The sequence below is a fragment of the Mizuhopecten yessoensis genome, unplaced genomic scaffold (genome assembly GCF_002113885.1).
Source record: "Mizuhopecten yessoensis strain PY_sf001 unplaced genomic scaffold, ASM211388v2 scaffold8123, whole genome shotgun sequence".
NCBI classification, from domain to species: domain Eukaryota; kingdom Metazoa; phylum Mollusca; class Bivalvia; order Pectinida; family Pectinidae; genus Mizuhopecten; species Mizuhopecten yessoensis.
Window position 1 is genome coordinate 199604 of NW_018407390.1, and position 15509 is coordinate 215112.

Sequence of the window (15509 nt, forward strand, 5' to 3'; positions counted from 1 at the left end):
CTGTTGGTAGGTGCTATGTTATCATTGGCTGTTACTGCTAAACACCATGACTACTGTTGGTAGGTGCTCTGTTATCATTGGTTGTTACTGCTAACCTCTAATCACCATGGTCCCTATTAGAAAAGTCTATTGACATATATATATATATATATGGCTGTTAATCACCATGATTGCATTTGTTAGATTATCTTTTGTCTAAATTTTGCTGTAATTACTAAACACCATGATTGATACAGGTGTTTTCTCTGCTGGCAGTGACTGCCTTGGAAATTACATTGCAAAATGAAAAAGTTAAATAGAAAAGGTATACAAAATGTACAATGATATCTTTAAAGTCATATTGTCAGTATTTAGACTATCATCATTTGTCAAAAAGTATCCTTTCTTACATAAATCTTTGCAGACCTGAAATTGTGGATGATGATGAATTCTGTATTCACATTGAAAATGGGCGACATCCAATAATCCAACAGTTGATTGGCGAGCATGAACAGTATGTCCCTAATCATACCAGGTTGTCTGTAAGTACTAAACCATACTAGGTTGTCTGTAAGTACTAAACCATACCAGGTTGTCAGTAAGTACTAAACCATACCAGGTTTTCTGTAAGTACTAAACCATACCAGGTTGTCTGTAAGTACTAAACCAAACAGGATTGTCTGTAAGTACTAAACCATACCAGGTTGTGTGTAAGTAATAAACAACACCAGGTTGTCTGTAAGTACTAAACCATACCAGGTTGTCTGTAATATTAAACCATACAACGTTGTCTATAAGTACTAAACCACACCAGGTTGTGTGTAAGAACTAAACTACACCAGATTGTCTGTAAATACTAACCCACACCAGATTGTCTGTAAGTACTAACCCATATCAGGTTGTCTGTAAGTACTAAACCATATCAGGTTGTCTGTAAGTACTAAACAACACCAGGTTGTCTGTAAGTACTAACCCACACCAGATTGTCTGTAAGTACTAAACCATATCAGGTTGTCTGTAAGCACTAAACCATACCAGGTTGTGTGTAAGAACTAAACTACACCAGGATGTCTGTAAGTACTAAACAACACCAGTTTGTCTGTAAGTACTGAACTACCCCAGATTGTCTGTAAGTCCTCACCCACACCAGGTTGTCTGTAAGCACTAAATCCCACCAGGTTGTATGCAAGTACTAAACCATAGCAGATTGTCTGTAAGCACTAAACCATACCAGGTTGTGTGTAAGAATTAAACTACACCAGATTGTATGTAAGTACTAAACCAAACCAGGTTGTCTATAAGTACTAAACCACACCAGATTGTCTGTAGGTACTAACCCATATCAGGTTGTCTATAAGTACTAAACCACATCAGATTGTCTGTAAGTACTAAACCACACCAGGTTGTCTGCAAGTACTAAACCATATCAGGTTGTCTGTAAGTACTGAACTACACCAGATTGTCTGTAAGTACTCAACCACACCAAGTTGTCTGTAAGTACTAAACTACACCAGGTTGTCTGTAAGTACTAAACCATATCAGGTTGTCTATAAGTACTAAACTACACCAGATTGTATGTAAGTACTAAACCACACCAGGTTGTCTGTAAGTACTAAACTACACCAGGTTGTCTGTAAGTACTAAACCATACCAGGTTGTCTATAAGTACTAAACCATACCAGGTTGTCTGTAAGTACTAAACCATATCAGGTCGTCTGTAAGTACTAAACTACACCAGGTTGTTTGTAAGTACTAAACCACACCAGATTGTCTATAAGTACTAAACCATACCAGGTTGTCTATAAGTACTAAACCATACCATATTATTTCTCTGACGTTTGTTTCTTTAATTTTGAGATCACAATTTCTTGTTTACAGCTCCTCTCTCTGTCTGTTTGTCTGATCATCTGTCTGTCTGTCTGATCATCTGTCTTTTTGTCTTTGGATAAAAACTTGTCAAGATAACTCCTTCTAACCTAGTGATTTAAACAAACTTTATATGTATGATCAGTATATTGTGAAGTTGCACACCTGCCATCTACATAAATGGGGCAGCGATAACCAAGTGGTTAAGGCGTCTGACATTCTAGATCTACTGCCACTAGCCGTCCACCACCGGGTGAGCCGTCCAGTACCACTGGGTGAGCCCTCCACCACCAGGTACTGGCCGTAGGTTGGTGGTCTTTCTCCGAGAACTCCGGCTTTCCTCCACCACCAAACCCTGGCACGTCCGTCAATGTCCATAGCTCTTATAAACAACAAACAAACAAACAGCCGTCTATATATCATTTTCTACTTCTTTCTCAGAGTTTTTGCCCCTTTGTACTTCATTTTAAGACCTGTTCAGACAAATTTTCCAAATTTATGCAACAAATTTCAATGAAGTTTCTGGGAGTGAAACAGGTGTAAACTTAACATCAAATGCCCCAAAGTGTCAAACTTTAATAGGAAAGTTAAGTATTGCAAAAACGAGGAAAAGAACTGTTTAGTTAATTATATTCTCTGTATTTGCTTGTTTATTTTGCAGAGAGAATCTGATAGAGTGATGATTATTACGGGGCCAAACATGGGAGGGAAAAGTTCCTACATCAAGCAGGTAGCACTGATCGCAGTCATGGCCCAGATTGGGTCTTACGTTCCTGCCGAATCAGCCAGGCTAGGGATTCTAGATGCTGTTTACACAAGGTAATGATGGGAACCTGGTTGTTTATATCAACACTGGGAGCCAAGGACAGTTGATCAAACTTCACTAATGTCATGGAATGATCAATAAAACTTGTATAACTTTGTTCCCTCATTTCTACACTGAATTACAGAAGAATGTGTTTGTAAAATGTCAGCTAAAAAATAAAGTTAAGATATGCGTGATATAGGAGCAGATACGATTTTCCAAACGATATCTAAAGGTGAAATTATTTGTGTAGAATGGGAGCCTCCGATGAAATCTACAGCCGACGAAGTACCTTTATGGTAGAACTACAGGAAGCGTCAGACATCATAGCCAATGCTACCGACCGATCCCTCGTCATACTGGATGAACTAGGTCGGGGGACGAGTACTCACGACGGAACAGCCATTGCACTTGCTACACTTGACTACTTCATTCAAAAGGTCTGTAATCAAACTATCAACCGCCTTCTCTTGATAGTCATGTGGACTTAATAATGTGTAGCATCCTGATGCAGTTGTGTACTTATAGACTTTTCAGTTTTTGGGGGGGAAAAAAATACCACAGAGAAAGACCCAGTAAAGCCACTGCTTACAGTTCTGATTTGTTCTCCTGTTTTTAAAGAGAAAATCCTTCAATTGCTTTCATCAAAATCAAAAAAGTAAGAAATGTCAGCTTTGAAAATAAAGTTTTGAACTGTTTGTAATAATTGGTCCCTTTGAGATACTGAATAATTTAATCTAGCTAATACTGGATCTACCACATGGGTTTTGTTTTCTCTTTAGAAATTTGCCAAATTATCCTCATTGAAAATCAAGATGACTGAACTAAGGTTTAGCTATAAATGTTTTCAGGGCACACAACCCGACAGTGCTTGTTACGATAACAGTCCAGGTGCCTATGGTCTAACTCACACTTGTAACAGATACCATATACTACACAGTAGTTCCAACATTGAAGAGTATGTATGTGGCTGTTATGGGCACTAAAACTAGTTTCTCCGTGTTGTCGACTATGAAGATTCCACTTCGATGTAAGGACAGAAACAGAAACTTGATTGATATCATTTTCAGTGTCTTCAACCTTATGGTAATATAATCTTGTTTTACTTTACAGGTCAAATGTCTGTGCCTGTTTGTGACCCATTACCCAATGCTGTCTGAGTTTGAACACAAGTTTCCGGGGATAGTCCAAAACTTCCACATGTCTTTCTTCTTGGATGATGAAGAAGGTAAATAAATCATTAATGAAAGTGATCCTAATTAATAACACTAGATTGTAAGTAGATAGTGTTTCCATTGAAATTCTTACTCATAAGATGAGGTGTAAACAATTGGAATACTTAATGTGGGATAAACACATAACTATGAAAGTATAGAGGTACTTTAAATTTGAACCTTAATTTTCAAATGCTGTATAAAAGATAATATAAAATTTGAAGACTTTGGATCTCTAGCTCAAATCGCAAGTATAATGGGTGAGGTATATAGCATATAACCTTAACAATAATATACGAATCAAAGGTATCATATGTAAGGTAGCATAAAACCTTAACAGTAATATACAAATCAAATGTATTATATGTAAGGTAGCATAAAACCTTAACAGTAATATACGAATCAAATGTATTATATGTAAGGTAGCATAAAACTTTAACAGTAATATACGAATCAAATGTATAATATGTAAGGTAGCATAAAACCTTAACAGTAATATACAAATCAAATGTATCATATGTAAGGTAGCATATAACCTTAACAGTAATACACGAATCAAAGGTATCATATGTAAGGTAGCATATAACCTGAACAGTTATATACAAATCAAATGTATAATATGTAAGGTAGCATATAACCTTAACAGTTATATACAAATCAAATGTATAATATGTAAGGTAGCATATAACCTTAACAGTAATATACCAATCAAAGGTATAATATGTAAGGTAGCATGTAACCTTAACAGTAATATACGAATCAAAGGTATAATAATGTAAGGTAGAATATAACCTGAACAGTTATATACAAATCAAAGGGATAATGTGTAAGGTAGCATATAACCTTAACAGTAATATATGAATCAAAGGTATAATATGTAAGGTAGCATATAACCTTAACAGTAATATACCAATCAAAGGTATAATATGTAAGGTAGCATATACCCTTAACAGTAATATACCAATCAAAGGTATCATATGTAAGGTAGCATATAACCATAACGGTAATATACCAATCAAAGGTATCATATGTAAGGTAGCATATAACCTTAACAGTTATATACAAATCAAAGGTATAATATGTAAGGTGGCATATAACCTTAACAGTATTATACGAATCAAAGGTATAATATGTAAGGTAGCAATAAAACCTTAACAGTAATATACAAATCAAATGTATTAAATGTAAGGTAGCATAAAACCTTAACAGTAATATACAAATCAAATGTATTATATGTAGGGTAGCATAAAACCTTAACAGTAATATACGAATCAAAGGTATAATATATAAGGTAGCATATAACCTGAACAGTTATATACAAATCAAATGTATCATATGTAAGGCAGCATATAACCTTAACAGTAATATACGAATCAAATGTATCATATGTAAGGTAGCATATAACCTTAACAGTAATATACCAATCAAAGGTATAATATGTAAGGTAGCATGTAACCTTAACAGTAATATACGAATCAAAGGTATAACATGTAAGGTAGCATTTAACCTTAACAGTAATATACGAATCAAAGGTATAACATGTAAGGTAGCATTTAACCTTAACAGTAATATACGAATCAAAGGTATAATATATAAGGTAGCATATAACCTGAACAGTTATATACAAATCAAAGGGATAATGTGTAAGGTAGCATATAACCTTAACAGTAATATACCAATCAAATGTATCATATGTAAGGTAGCATATAACCTTAACAGTTATATACAAATCAAAGGTATAATATGTAAGGTGGCATATAACCTTAACAGTATTATACGAATCAAAGGTATAATATGTAAGGTAGCAATAAAACCTTAACAGTAATATACAAATCAAATGTATTATACGTAAGGTAGCATAAAACCTTAACAGTAATATACAAATCAAATGTATTATACGTAAGGTAGCATAAAACCTTAACAGTAATATACAAATCAAATGTATTATACGTAAGGTAGCATAAAACCTTAACAGTAATATACACATCAAATGTATTATATGTAAGGTAGCATAAAACTTTAACAGTAATATACGAATCAAATGTATAATATGTAAGGTAGCATATAACCTTAACAGTAATATACAAATCAAAGGTATCATATGTAAGGTAGCATATAACCATAACGGTAATATACCAATCAAAGGTATCATATGTAAGGTAGCATATAACCTGAACAGTTATATACAAATCAAATGTATAATATGTAAGGTAGCATATAACCTTAACAGTTATATACAAATCAAAGGTATAATATGTAAGGTAGCATATAACCTTAACAGCAATATACGAATCAAAGGTATAATATGTAAGGTAGCAATAAAACCTTAACAGTAATATACAAATCAAATGTATTATACGTAAGGTAGCATAAAACCTTAACAGTAATATACATATCAAATGTATTATATGTAAGGTAGCATAAATCCTTAGCAGTAATATACGAATCAAATGTATAATATGTAAGGTAGCATATAACCTTAACAGTATTATACGAATCAAAGGTATAATATGTAAGGTAGCAATAAAACCTTAACAGTAATATACAAATCAAATGTATTATACGTAAGGTAGCATAAAACCTTAACAGTAATATACATATCAAATGTATTATATGTAAGGTAGCATAAATCCTTAGCAGTAATATACGAATCAAATGTATAATATGTAAGGTAGCATATAACCTTAACAGTTATATACAAATCAAAGGTATAATATGTAAGGTGGCATATAACCTTAACAGTATTATACGAATCAAAGGTATAATATGTAAGGTAGCATATACAGGTATATCCTTAGCTCTAACACCAACCACTGTTATGATTTGTGATTTAAAACTTTAACTCTAATACAAAGCACAAGTATAAAGCATATACAACAATCCTTCTGGTGTAGAGATCGTCGGAGAGACTGAACAGGCAGTAAACGAGACTTCAGCAATAGAATCCATCACATTTCTGTACCAGTTAGTGGTGGGCGTGGCTGGGCGGAGTTATGGCCTCAATGTCGCACGACTAGCTGGCATTCCACATGACATCATCCAGCAGGGGGCATGTCAGTCAAAGTACCTGGAAGCCAAAATCATGGAAAGGAGGTGAATTAATATTTTGAAAACATGTTTATATGTGAAATAACATTGTCAGGCTTATTATTAGTATTGTTGGTTTGAAATTGTGTTTTCATGATTATGATGTTCCCATTATAAAAGTATACCTGCTCTGCACTTCTTTATGATTAAATATAATGAAAATCAATCCCAATTCTGCAATTCTATTTGATAAAATGAAAGGTCCGTCCTTACAGTCAAATTGTATCTCACATTCAAATCTCCAAAGAAACAACTAAGCATGCCTGTTAGAAATATTTTTGATGAAGTAAGTGCTGTTCTGTCTTTGCAGAGAGCAGTTAAAGTTGTTCCAAGCAATGTTTACATGCCCGAAGACCGAGATGGCAGATATTTTACAGGAACTACAGAAAAGTGAAGACCAACAGATGTCATCCTCTACTTAATAGGACCGTTCTGGTTCCTGTACTGAACACAACACCTGTCCCTGTACAAGATTTATGCCTGTCCAATTCTTTATGTCGTACCCAACACTGTTACACCGTGACATTTGATGAGTAGAACAGCCTGGTGATCTTCATCAGAAGGGAGGCTATTCAGGGAAAGAAAAATTGTGCCTTTAAACAGTAAAGCCATCCTGCTGACATCACTACTAAATCTACGGCTGGAATAACCCTTCATAATATTATAATAATATTACTTGTCCTATGAAAACATTTTAATGATGTGATTTAGAATTGAGTTCAATGTGATAGAACTCTTTTGACATTAATGCAATAATATTGAAGTTCAAATGAAAAAGAAACATAATCATGAATATTAACATTGACAATTAAATTAAGAACAGATATTTTGCATGTGGTTTTAGTTCTATCTACCTCAAGTTTATATCTTAATGACAAGTTTCATTAATCATATTTTGGGGAGGATTTATACTGGTCCAGTGTATGAGCAATTCAAAGAAATTTTCTGATATTGTTACTCTTGTGTCCAGCAACAGTTCTAGAGTGGAGGGGACATACATACGTGTTTGCCTTTTCTGTCAGTCTGTATACATCAGGGTCAGAATAATAATAATGATATACAACATTTATATAGCGCCCTATATATCACTTTTAAGGGTCCAGCCTTTTGGTATTCCGTCTTTGGGTATTGCAGAGTTATCTTCTCTTGGGAGCAGGTATTGATTGTTACGTCACTTGTTTGTGCGCCAAAATTACGTCGTTTTCTCAAAAATTGATGACGTTACTCTCACAAACAAGTGACGTAATAATCAATCCCTGCTCCCAAGATAAGATAACTCTGCAATATGCAAAGACGGAATACAATAATACAAATCATAATGAATGTGTAAAAGCATAACATTTTGAAAACTACAGTAACTTCTTTTTTTAACTGGAGTATCTACCTGGTAAACTGTCATATTTCTATCTTTGTAAGGACAATATTTTCTGTGTAAATGTAGAGATGTATTACTGTTATGAGATATCCATGTTTGTTTATACATTCTGGAATGCATTGATGTGCAGATGATTGTATTGGTACCGAATAAACATAATGGATTTTAATTTTGTTCCGGTTTGTTATTTACCTCACCTAGCATAAAATGCGTGTTTTAGTTTAATAATTATACAATGGCCTGCAATCCTGTTTAAACCTTTATAGACTCCTTCTACAAAAATAGGCCTGTAGACATGATGTGATATGTGGTCTGTAGCTGGCTTGGGTGGAAGGCTATCAAATTAACCTTAATTGGGCATGCCTTGACCAATTTTCAAGGAATAAAAAGGAGGAATAATGTCACGTGAGGTGTCTCCATCTGTCCATGGTGATGTTTTGGATGATAACCTGAGAACGATTGATCATACAAAGTTCAAACTTGGTGTATGGGTTGCTCTAGTGTGCTTAAGAACAACCCTATAGATTTTGGGCATGGTCTAGCAGAGGTCAAAGTCGACGTCACCATTGTTAAAAATAGAATTCTGTCTGGTTGGGCTTGTCCGGATGATAACTTGAAAATGAATGACCATACCATATTCAAACTTGGTGTGTGGATCACCTTAGTAGATGCAAAGAACTCTGTCAGTTTTGGGCATGGATTCGCCAGCAGTTAAGGTCACCATTGCTAAAAAAAGAATTCCGTTTGGTTATAGGCTTTCCAGATGATAAATTGAGAACAATTAAATGAACATTAAAATAGTTCAAACTTGGTACATTGGTTACCAAAGTAGACGTTATGAACGCTATTGATTCTTGGTGTGGTCCACCAGAGGTCAAGACCACTGTTGCTGAAAAAATCTGCTTGGTACGGATTTAGGTTGCCCTATCTAATTCCGTGGTAGCTCTGACGACGCAATATATAAAAAAAACTCTCGTTGTTGGAAAGCTACGTTATCGCAGCTAATCTGTGCCTGTTGGTTCATACCCTAAGTTTCATATTTAAAAAAAAAAAAAATCAAACAAGATACAATTTAGACATCAAAATGTTTTTGATGCATGGGTTCATTTTTTTGGCAGTTTTTTAAAAAAATACCAAAATGTTACACATTAGACTGTCTCAATGTGTTGTAGTAGATCGATGTTATTATATAGAAACTTTTCAATTATAAGCCAGATAAGATGCAGGCGGGACAATCATCCTTAATCATTTTGACACATACTGAAGCGTTTTAACGATCGAGAAAATCGCACAAACGCTTCAAAGGGCGAACCGAAAGTACGGCAAAGGGAAAACGATTTTTCACCTATTTTTGGATAAGATGCCACTTCTTTTGAGATGACTACTGCGTTTGATTAATACAATTTGGTGGTAAGTTTTTCCAAAAATATATTTTGTATCACTCTGTATAAGTATTTCTCTATTCTGGTTAGTTTGTAACAAGGCGAGGAATCCAACTTTCGTTTGTAACAAAAACCACTGTAACGTTGCTACAGTACAGTAACGTACGTTGTGGACTAATGCGTAATGGGAAGTTCTGTAAAGTTAATTGAAGCATTTTGGAGATATTTTCGGACAGTTTCGTCCCTTACATGAAGTTTAAATATATCGTGTCAATCACTGCCATGCAATTTATGTCAATGGTAAATTCTTGCTATGAGTTCTTAAAATAGATCGGGGAATTCCTTTCATGTGTTGGAAAATAATTGGGAGTTTATAGTTTGGCTGTTGTCGTATGGAGCTACTCGTTGGATGAGTCAGTTTTGATTTGATCAGGTGTTTGTTCATGTACAAATAAACTTTGAAGGTATGTATACATTACTTAGGCCTAAGTTAAATGTGCCGCTGTGCTTCTTCCCTATAATGAGGATGGTGGTGATTAGTGTATAGACAGTTCCTAATCCAGAGTACAGAGCAATTGTATCAGATTATCTTGACAAGCTTGTCAAAAATGTCTAACTAAAAGTTGAAAGGGCAGTATTAATGGGTTTTCTACTTGGAGGGTCAAGCTGTCTGAGAAGAACTATTAAGAGAAGAGAATGAATAAGTAAAAAATCATTGTATTACTAAGATCATTTATTAAAAACATGTACAAAGAGAAATATTATTATAAGGAGTCCTGGTGACAGAAGCAGAAATTCTTCAAAGCTTAAAGAAGATATTTTCTCAGGAGAAAGTCTTCAAAAGTATTTTATTGACAATACATATTTAAAACAAACATGTAAGTTGAATATATTAAATAAGATATTAGTACAATATCGACAAAAGAATCAGACAACAGGCTAAGCCTATATCAGTCTTCTTCTATTTCCAGTACAGTAGTCAGTTAAGCTATATATATATAGTGATTAAATATAAAGAATGTTGTTTGTAGTCTCCCTCTCTCATACACATGCACACCCATACCCACACTAGCTCATATTTTTGTAATAATTATTGTCTAAAGGGCAAAACTTGCCTGAATAATAATAATTTAATTACAGTATTTGGTATTTCACTAACATGCATACGTAAAGAAACATTTCAATAATTTAATAAAGAGATAACAGCGCGAGTGTCTATCTATCTGTCAAAATGTCTAAGTCTAGTGTCAGGGCCAGAGGAAGCTTGGGCTATATGTATAATACTAGTATTAATTGGTCTGATGCGCATTACTAATATCATATAATAAACAGTGCAGATTTAAATATCCTAATAGATTATAAATAAAGGTAATATGATTTCTAATATTTGAATACAAAGGACATTGATAGAAAAAATGTATTAATTCTTCCTTCTGTGCACCACATACACAAGAAGCATCATCAATCAGATAACATGTATTTAGGGAAAGGATAAAGAAGAGTCGTGAGTCTTGAGAGTTATTGTTGGAATCATGGTCCCTTCGCAAAACAGAATACTGCAATGTCTCCAGCACACACACTAAGACAATCACACAATTTAGATCATGCAGTCATCAAACTGTAATGACAGTATAAGTCGAATACATATAGATGTGCTGTAATGTGTCTAAGAGTGTCTTAATTCTGGCTCCACAGGCAGGGCTAGACAATAAGGGTAGCCTGATAGTCTGAGACTAGTGACACAGGGCTAGACAATAACGGTAGCCCGATAGTCTGAGACTTGTGACACAGAGCTAGACAATAAGTGTAGCCCGATAGTCTGAGACTAGTAACACAGGGCTAGACAATAAGGGTAGCCTGATAGTCTGGGACTAGTGACACAGGGCTAGACAATAAGGGTAGCCTGATAGTGTGAGACTAGTGACACAGGGCTAGACAATAAGGGTAGCCCGATAGTCTGAGACTTGTGACACAGAGCTAGACAATAAGTGTAGCCCGATAGTCTGAGACTAGTGACACAGGGCTAGACAATAAGGGTAGCCCGATAGTCTGAGATTAGTGACACGGGGCTAGACAATAACGGAAGCCTGATAGTCTGAGACCAGTGACACGGGGCTAGACAATAAGGGTAGCCCGCTAGTCTGAGACTAGTGACACGGGGCTAGACAATAACGGAAGCCTGATAGTCTTAGACTAGTGACACGGGGCTAGACAATAAGGGTAGCCTGATAGTCTGAGACCAGTGACACGGGGCTAGACAATAAGGGTAGCCCGATAGTCTGAGACTAGTGACACAGGGCTAGACAATAAGGGTAGCCCGATAGTCTGAGACTAGTGACACGGGGCTAGACAATAACAGAAGCCTGATAGTCTGAGACTAGTGACACAGGACTAGACAATAAGGGTAGCCCGATAGTCTGAGACCAGAGACACGGGGCTAGACAATAACGGAAGCCTGATAGTCTGAGACTAGTGACACAGGGCTAGTCAATAAGGGTAGCCTGATAGTCTGAGACCAGTGACACAGGGCTAGACAATAAGGGTAGTCCGATAGTCTGAGACTAGTGACACAGGGCGAGACAATAAGGGTAGCGCGGGGGGGATAGTCTGAGACTAGTGAGTCAGTAGTGACACAGGGTTAGACAATCAAGATAGCCCGATAGTCTGAGACAAGTGAAAATTTCCAGCTGGACTAGTGGTTCTAAAAACCACTAGCCTGGTTGACTGTAGTCAAAATTTGATATTGCTTATCCTGTTGAATATTTTTGGGTTAGTGGAATATGTACATGGACTAATAAAGATTAGAAACTATGTATACTACCCCAATACACTAGTGGTATATCAAATTCTGCATAATAGAAATATAACCAGTAAAATATAGATTATATATCTATTAAATTACTGAGATTGTATAAATTATCTTGACCACCCTTCTCATAAGAGACTTGCCTATTTATCATATTGGCCACCTTTTCTTTTTTGTTCTGCTAGATGATCTTATCACCCTTCCTCATTATGGATAGAAATGCAAATTACCATGATAAGCGTGTACTGGAGTATCTAGTGTATTACAGTATTTGACAGAGAAGTGCTATGTACAAATTAAATGATCACTGGATTTCAAACTTATTATTCAGATGTATGTTTTTAAGTGTTTATATTAACTTTGGAAACTTAAAATGAAATGACTGTCCGGTTTTGAAAAGTTTCAATATTTTTGCTCACATTATTCAAGGTCAGTGTGTCAGATTTCGTTTTGTTGTTTATATTCTTGCTATATTGAGATAGAATTTGGAATTCTTGGGAAGTGAGAAACAAAAGTCTACAATATTACATTGCTATGTAAACTGTGAAGACATCCTTGATAGGAAGTTGATTGAAGACCATGTGACCAATTAATCATCATCAAAAAACTAATTGTTTCCTTTCAAATGTATGCTTCAGAGATTGAGAGATTTTTACTGCTGTAAATATTGTATGAAGTATTCTTCCCTAGAAATCAGTAATATCACACCCTCCTATGAAATGGATGCATCATTTGTTATTGGTTTTTTTTTTCAGAAAACATGGAGGGTGTTCAAGAGTTGCTAAGAGGAATTCAAGAAACTTTAAATCAACATGGGAAACTTCTAAAGAGCGATAACAAAAAAATTAATAGTATTAATCAAAGGGTAAAAAATATAGAACATCAGATATATGCTTTTCAAGACGCTACGTCAACCGCTCTAGACTATGTACAAGAAGATTGTCAAAATATTTTGGACAATACAGTTGATTTACAGTCCAAAGCGAAAAGGTCAAGTCGCCTCATAAAGAATCTTGGTAGCGGCTTAAAGCTGCCAATGGATTATGTGTCTGACTCAGACAACAGTTTTGTGAGACGGAGTAATCCAGGTCACTATGGGAATCGTCGTAGTAAACCGATGAGACGGACTCCAGAACATCAAGGTAACTATTGAGTAATCTTGTTATTCCTGTAGTCTTTTCTCCTTATTTGTTATACCAGTTTTTCTCGAAGCTTTTCCTAAGGGTCTTACTAAAAATTACTTTCACACCATTATTGTGTATGTGCAATTTTGAGCCTACAAATAGAACTTTCTTAGTTTATTTTGGGGCAAAAATTTGGTCCCATTCCTAATGAAAAATATTTTTTTCACAAAATCTCTTCAAAATTACCCAATTCCCNCCCCCCCCCCAAAAAAAAACACCCCAATCATCGGAAATTTAATTAAAACATCTAACAACTGAAAGGAAATGCTGTCCAATATAGATAATGTTGATTGTTGTCTTTGAGAGGAGACCTTGAATATGTTTAAAGAGTAATTAAGTGGTAGACCTTCACAAACACCAAGCTGATATATGTCTATGATTTTTGCCAGCTAATATGTCAATTAATTTCCCCAGTTGACATCAGGGACCTTCTTTTACAATTCGCCCAGAACAAGCTGTCTTTAAGCTGTTTTAGCATTTTATACACATTTTCTACACAAATAAAGACAGACAGATTGATTATTATAGTTTCCCCGTGTTATAATACTCGACATCGGCATGCTCATTGCTGGTATATATTACAGTAACCTTTTAGCTGCAATTATCAGGAAATCATATAGATCATTGCAGTTTATTAATTAAGCCCAACAAATTTTATTTTTCACACATCAAAATCAAATGTGAAACCATTCTTGCCCATGTCATTCAATCATAAGTCCAACATGAATGAATCAATTTCTAGAAAGGGGACACATATATGACTGCAATCAGGGATTTTTGTTTGCCTAGTTTGACAGCCGAACACAGGCTGTTTCCCAAAGGAAAATGTGCATTGATTTCCCAAAATCAAGAAAAAAAATCTGAGTTCAGTAAAACTAATGCTTTATTTTCTCAAATCACGTGAGAACAGATTATTGTAAAATTTTAGTAGAAAAGACACTGGCAATATTTGTGTATATGTGGTTTATTTCAGTGATTCAGAAGCCATTCAGTACTCCTGGGTCGGACAGTGACAGTGAAAATGACTTTGAGATAAATCCTAGAGTGGTTAATGGACCGCTGATTGGTGACCACCATCTACTACCCAGTGGCCACAATGACCAAACTCGAGGAGAGTCATATGACCAGTCCCGAGGGGAGTCCCGTGTCACAGAAGAAGTGCCCACAACAGTACCACCCATGCATGACATGGAAGGTGATATCAAGGCACTTCAATCTGCAGGTCACTCCATCCATCAACCTGGAGATCGACCCGCACCTACTCCTGGACAACCAGCAAACTTGTCTGGACAGACCATACCTACATCGTCTACCTCAGGTTTACTTATGTCAGCCACCTCTAGCACCAGGTGTAAGGACCTTTCCAGCTCCCTAAGTTCCAACAGTTCCACAAACCAAAATGAAATTCTGGCTTCCCAGATATCATCCGAGTCAAATATGTAAGTGATCACCATAGACATATTTAACTATTTGTCTTTTGCGTAATATAGTTATCTCCCCTGTACCTGGTCACTAGGCAATATCATGGAATTTTCCATTTTGGTTTTAAATTCAATTTATTAGTGAACTTTTTAGGTCACCTGAGCTTTGCTCAAGTGACCTATTCCAATCGCTTTTCGTCCGTCGTCGTCCGTCGTCCGTCGTGCGTCGTGCGTAAACTTTTACATTTTCAACTTCTTCTCAAGAACCAGTGGATGGATTTTTTTCAAACTTGGTCAGAATCATCCTTGGTAGATGAGGCTTCAAAATTGTAAAATTGGGATTCCTACCCCGACCCCTGGGGCCAGGGCGGGGCCCCAAAGGGAAAATTA

The 15509-nt window shown here is 35.6% G+C and overlaps 2 protein-coding genes across 5 annotated transcripts in view; both read left to right on the top strand.

Moving 5' to 3' along the window:
- The window catches only part of LOC110455028 (DNA mismatch repair protein Msh3-like), a 28421-nt gene extending 20287 nt beyond the window's left edge, over window positions 1–8134 (top strand). Inside the window, exons 16-21 of one of the 2 annotated variants that reach the window (XR_002463416.1) lie at window positions 404–521; window positions 2507–2664; window positions 2904–3090; window positions 3764–3878; window positions 6830–6957; window positions 7262–7354. Coding sequence is in view for 1 of the 2 variants with exons in the window: in XM_021504912.1 (XP_021360587.1) it covers window positions 404–521; window positions 2507–2664; window positions 2904–3090; window positions 3764–3878; window positions 6759–6957; window positions 7262–7373 (889 nt within the window). In the remaining variant the exon portion in view is untranslated. Of the gene's footprint in view, window positions 1–403; window positions 522–2506; window positions 2665–2903; window positions 3091–3763; window positions 3879–6758; window positions 6958–7261 lie in introns of both variants that reach the window. The other variant, XM_021504912.1, reaches the window with a different exon arrangement.
- Window positions 8135–9623: 1489 nt separating this feature from the next.
- Window positions 9624–15509, top strand: part of LOC110454986 — a 30815-nt gene continuing 24929 nt past the window's right edge. For 2 of the 3 annotated variants that reach the window (XM_021504838.1, XM_021504840.1), the window contains exons 1-3: window positions 9624–9736; window positions 13270–13656; window positions 14672–15137. In XM_021504838.1, coding sequence (XP_021360513.1) covers window positions 13275–13656; window positions 14672–15137 — 848 coding nt within the window. In that variant the 5' untranslated portion in view covers window positions 9624–9736; window positions 13270–13274. Of the gene's footprint in view, window positions 9737–10069; window positions 10173–13269; window positions 13657–14671; window positions 15138–15509 lie in introns of those variants that run through there. The other variant, XM_021504839.1, reaches the window with a different exon arrangement.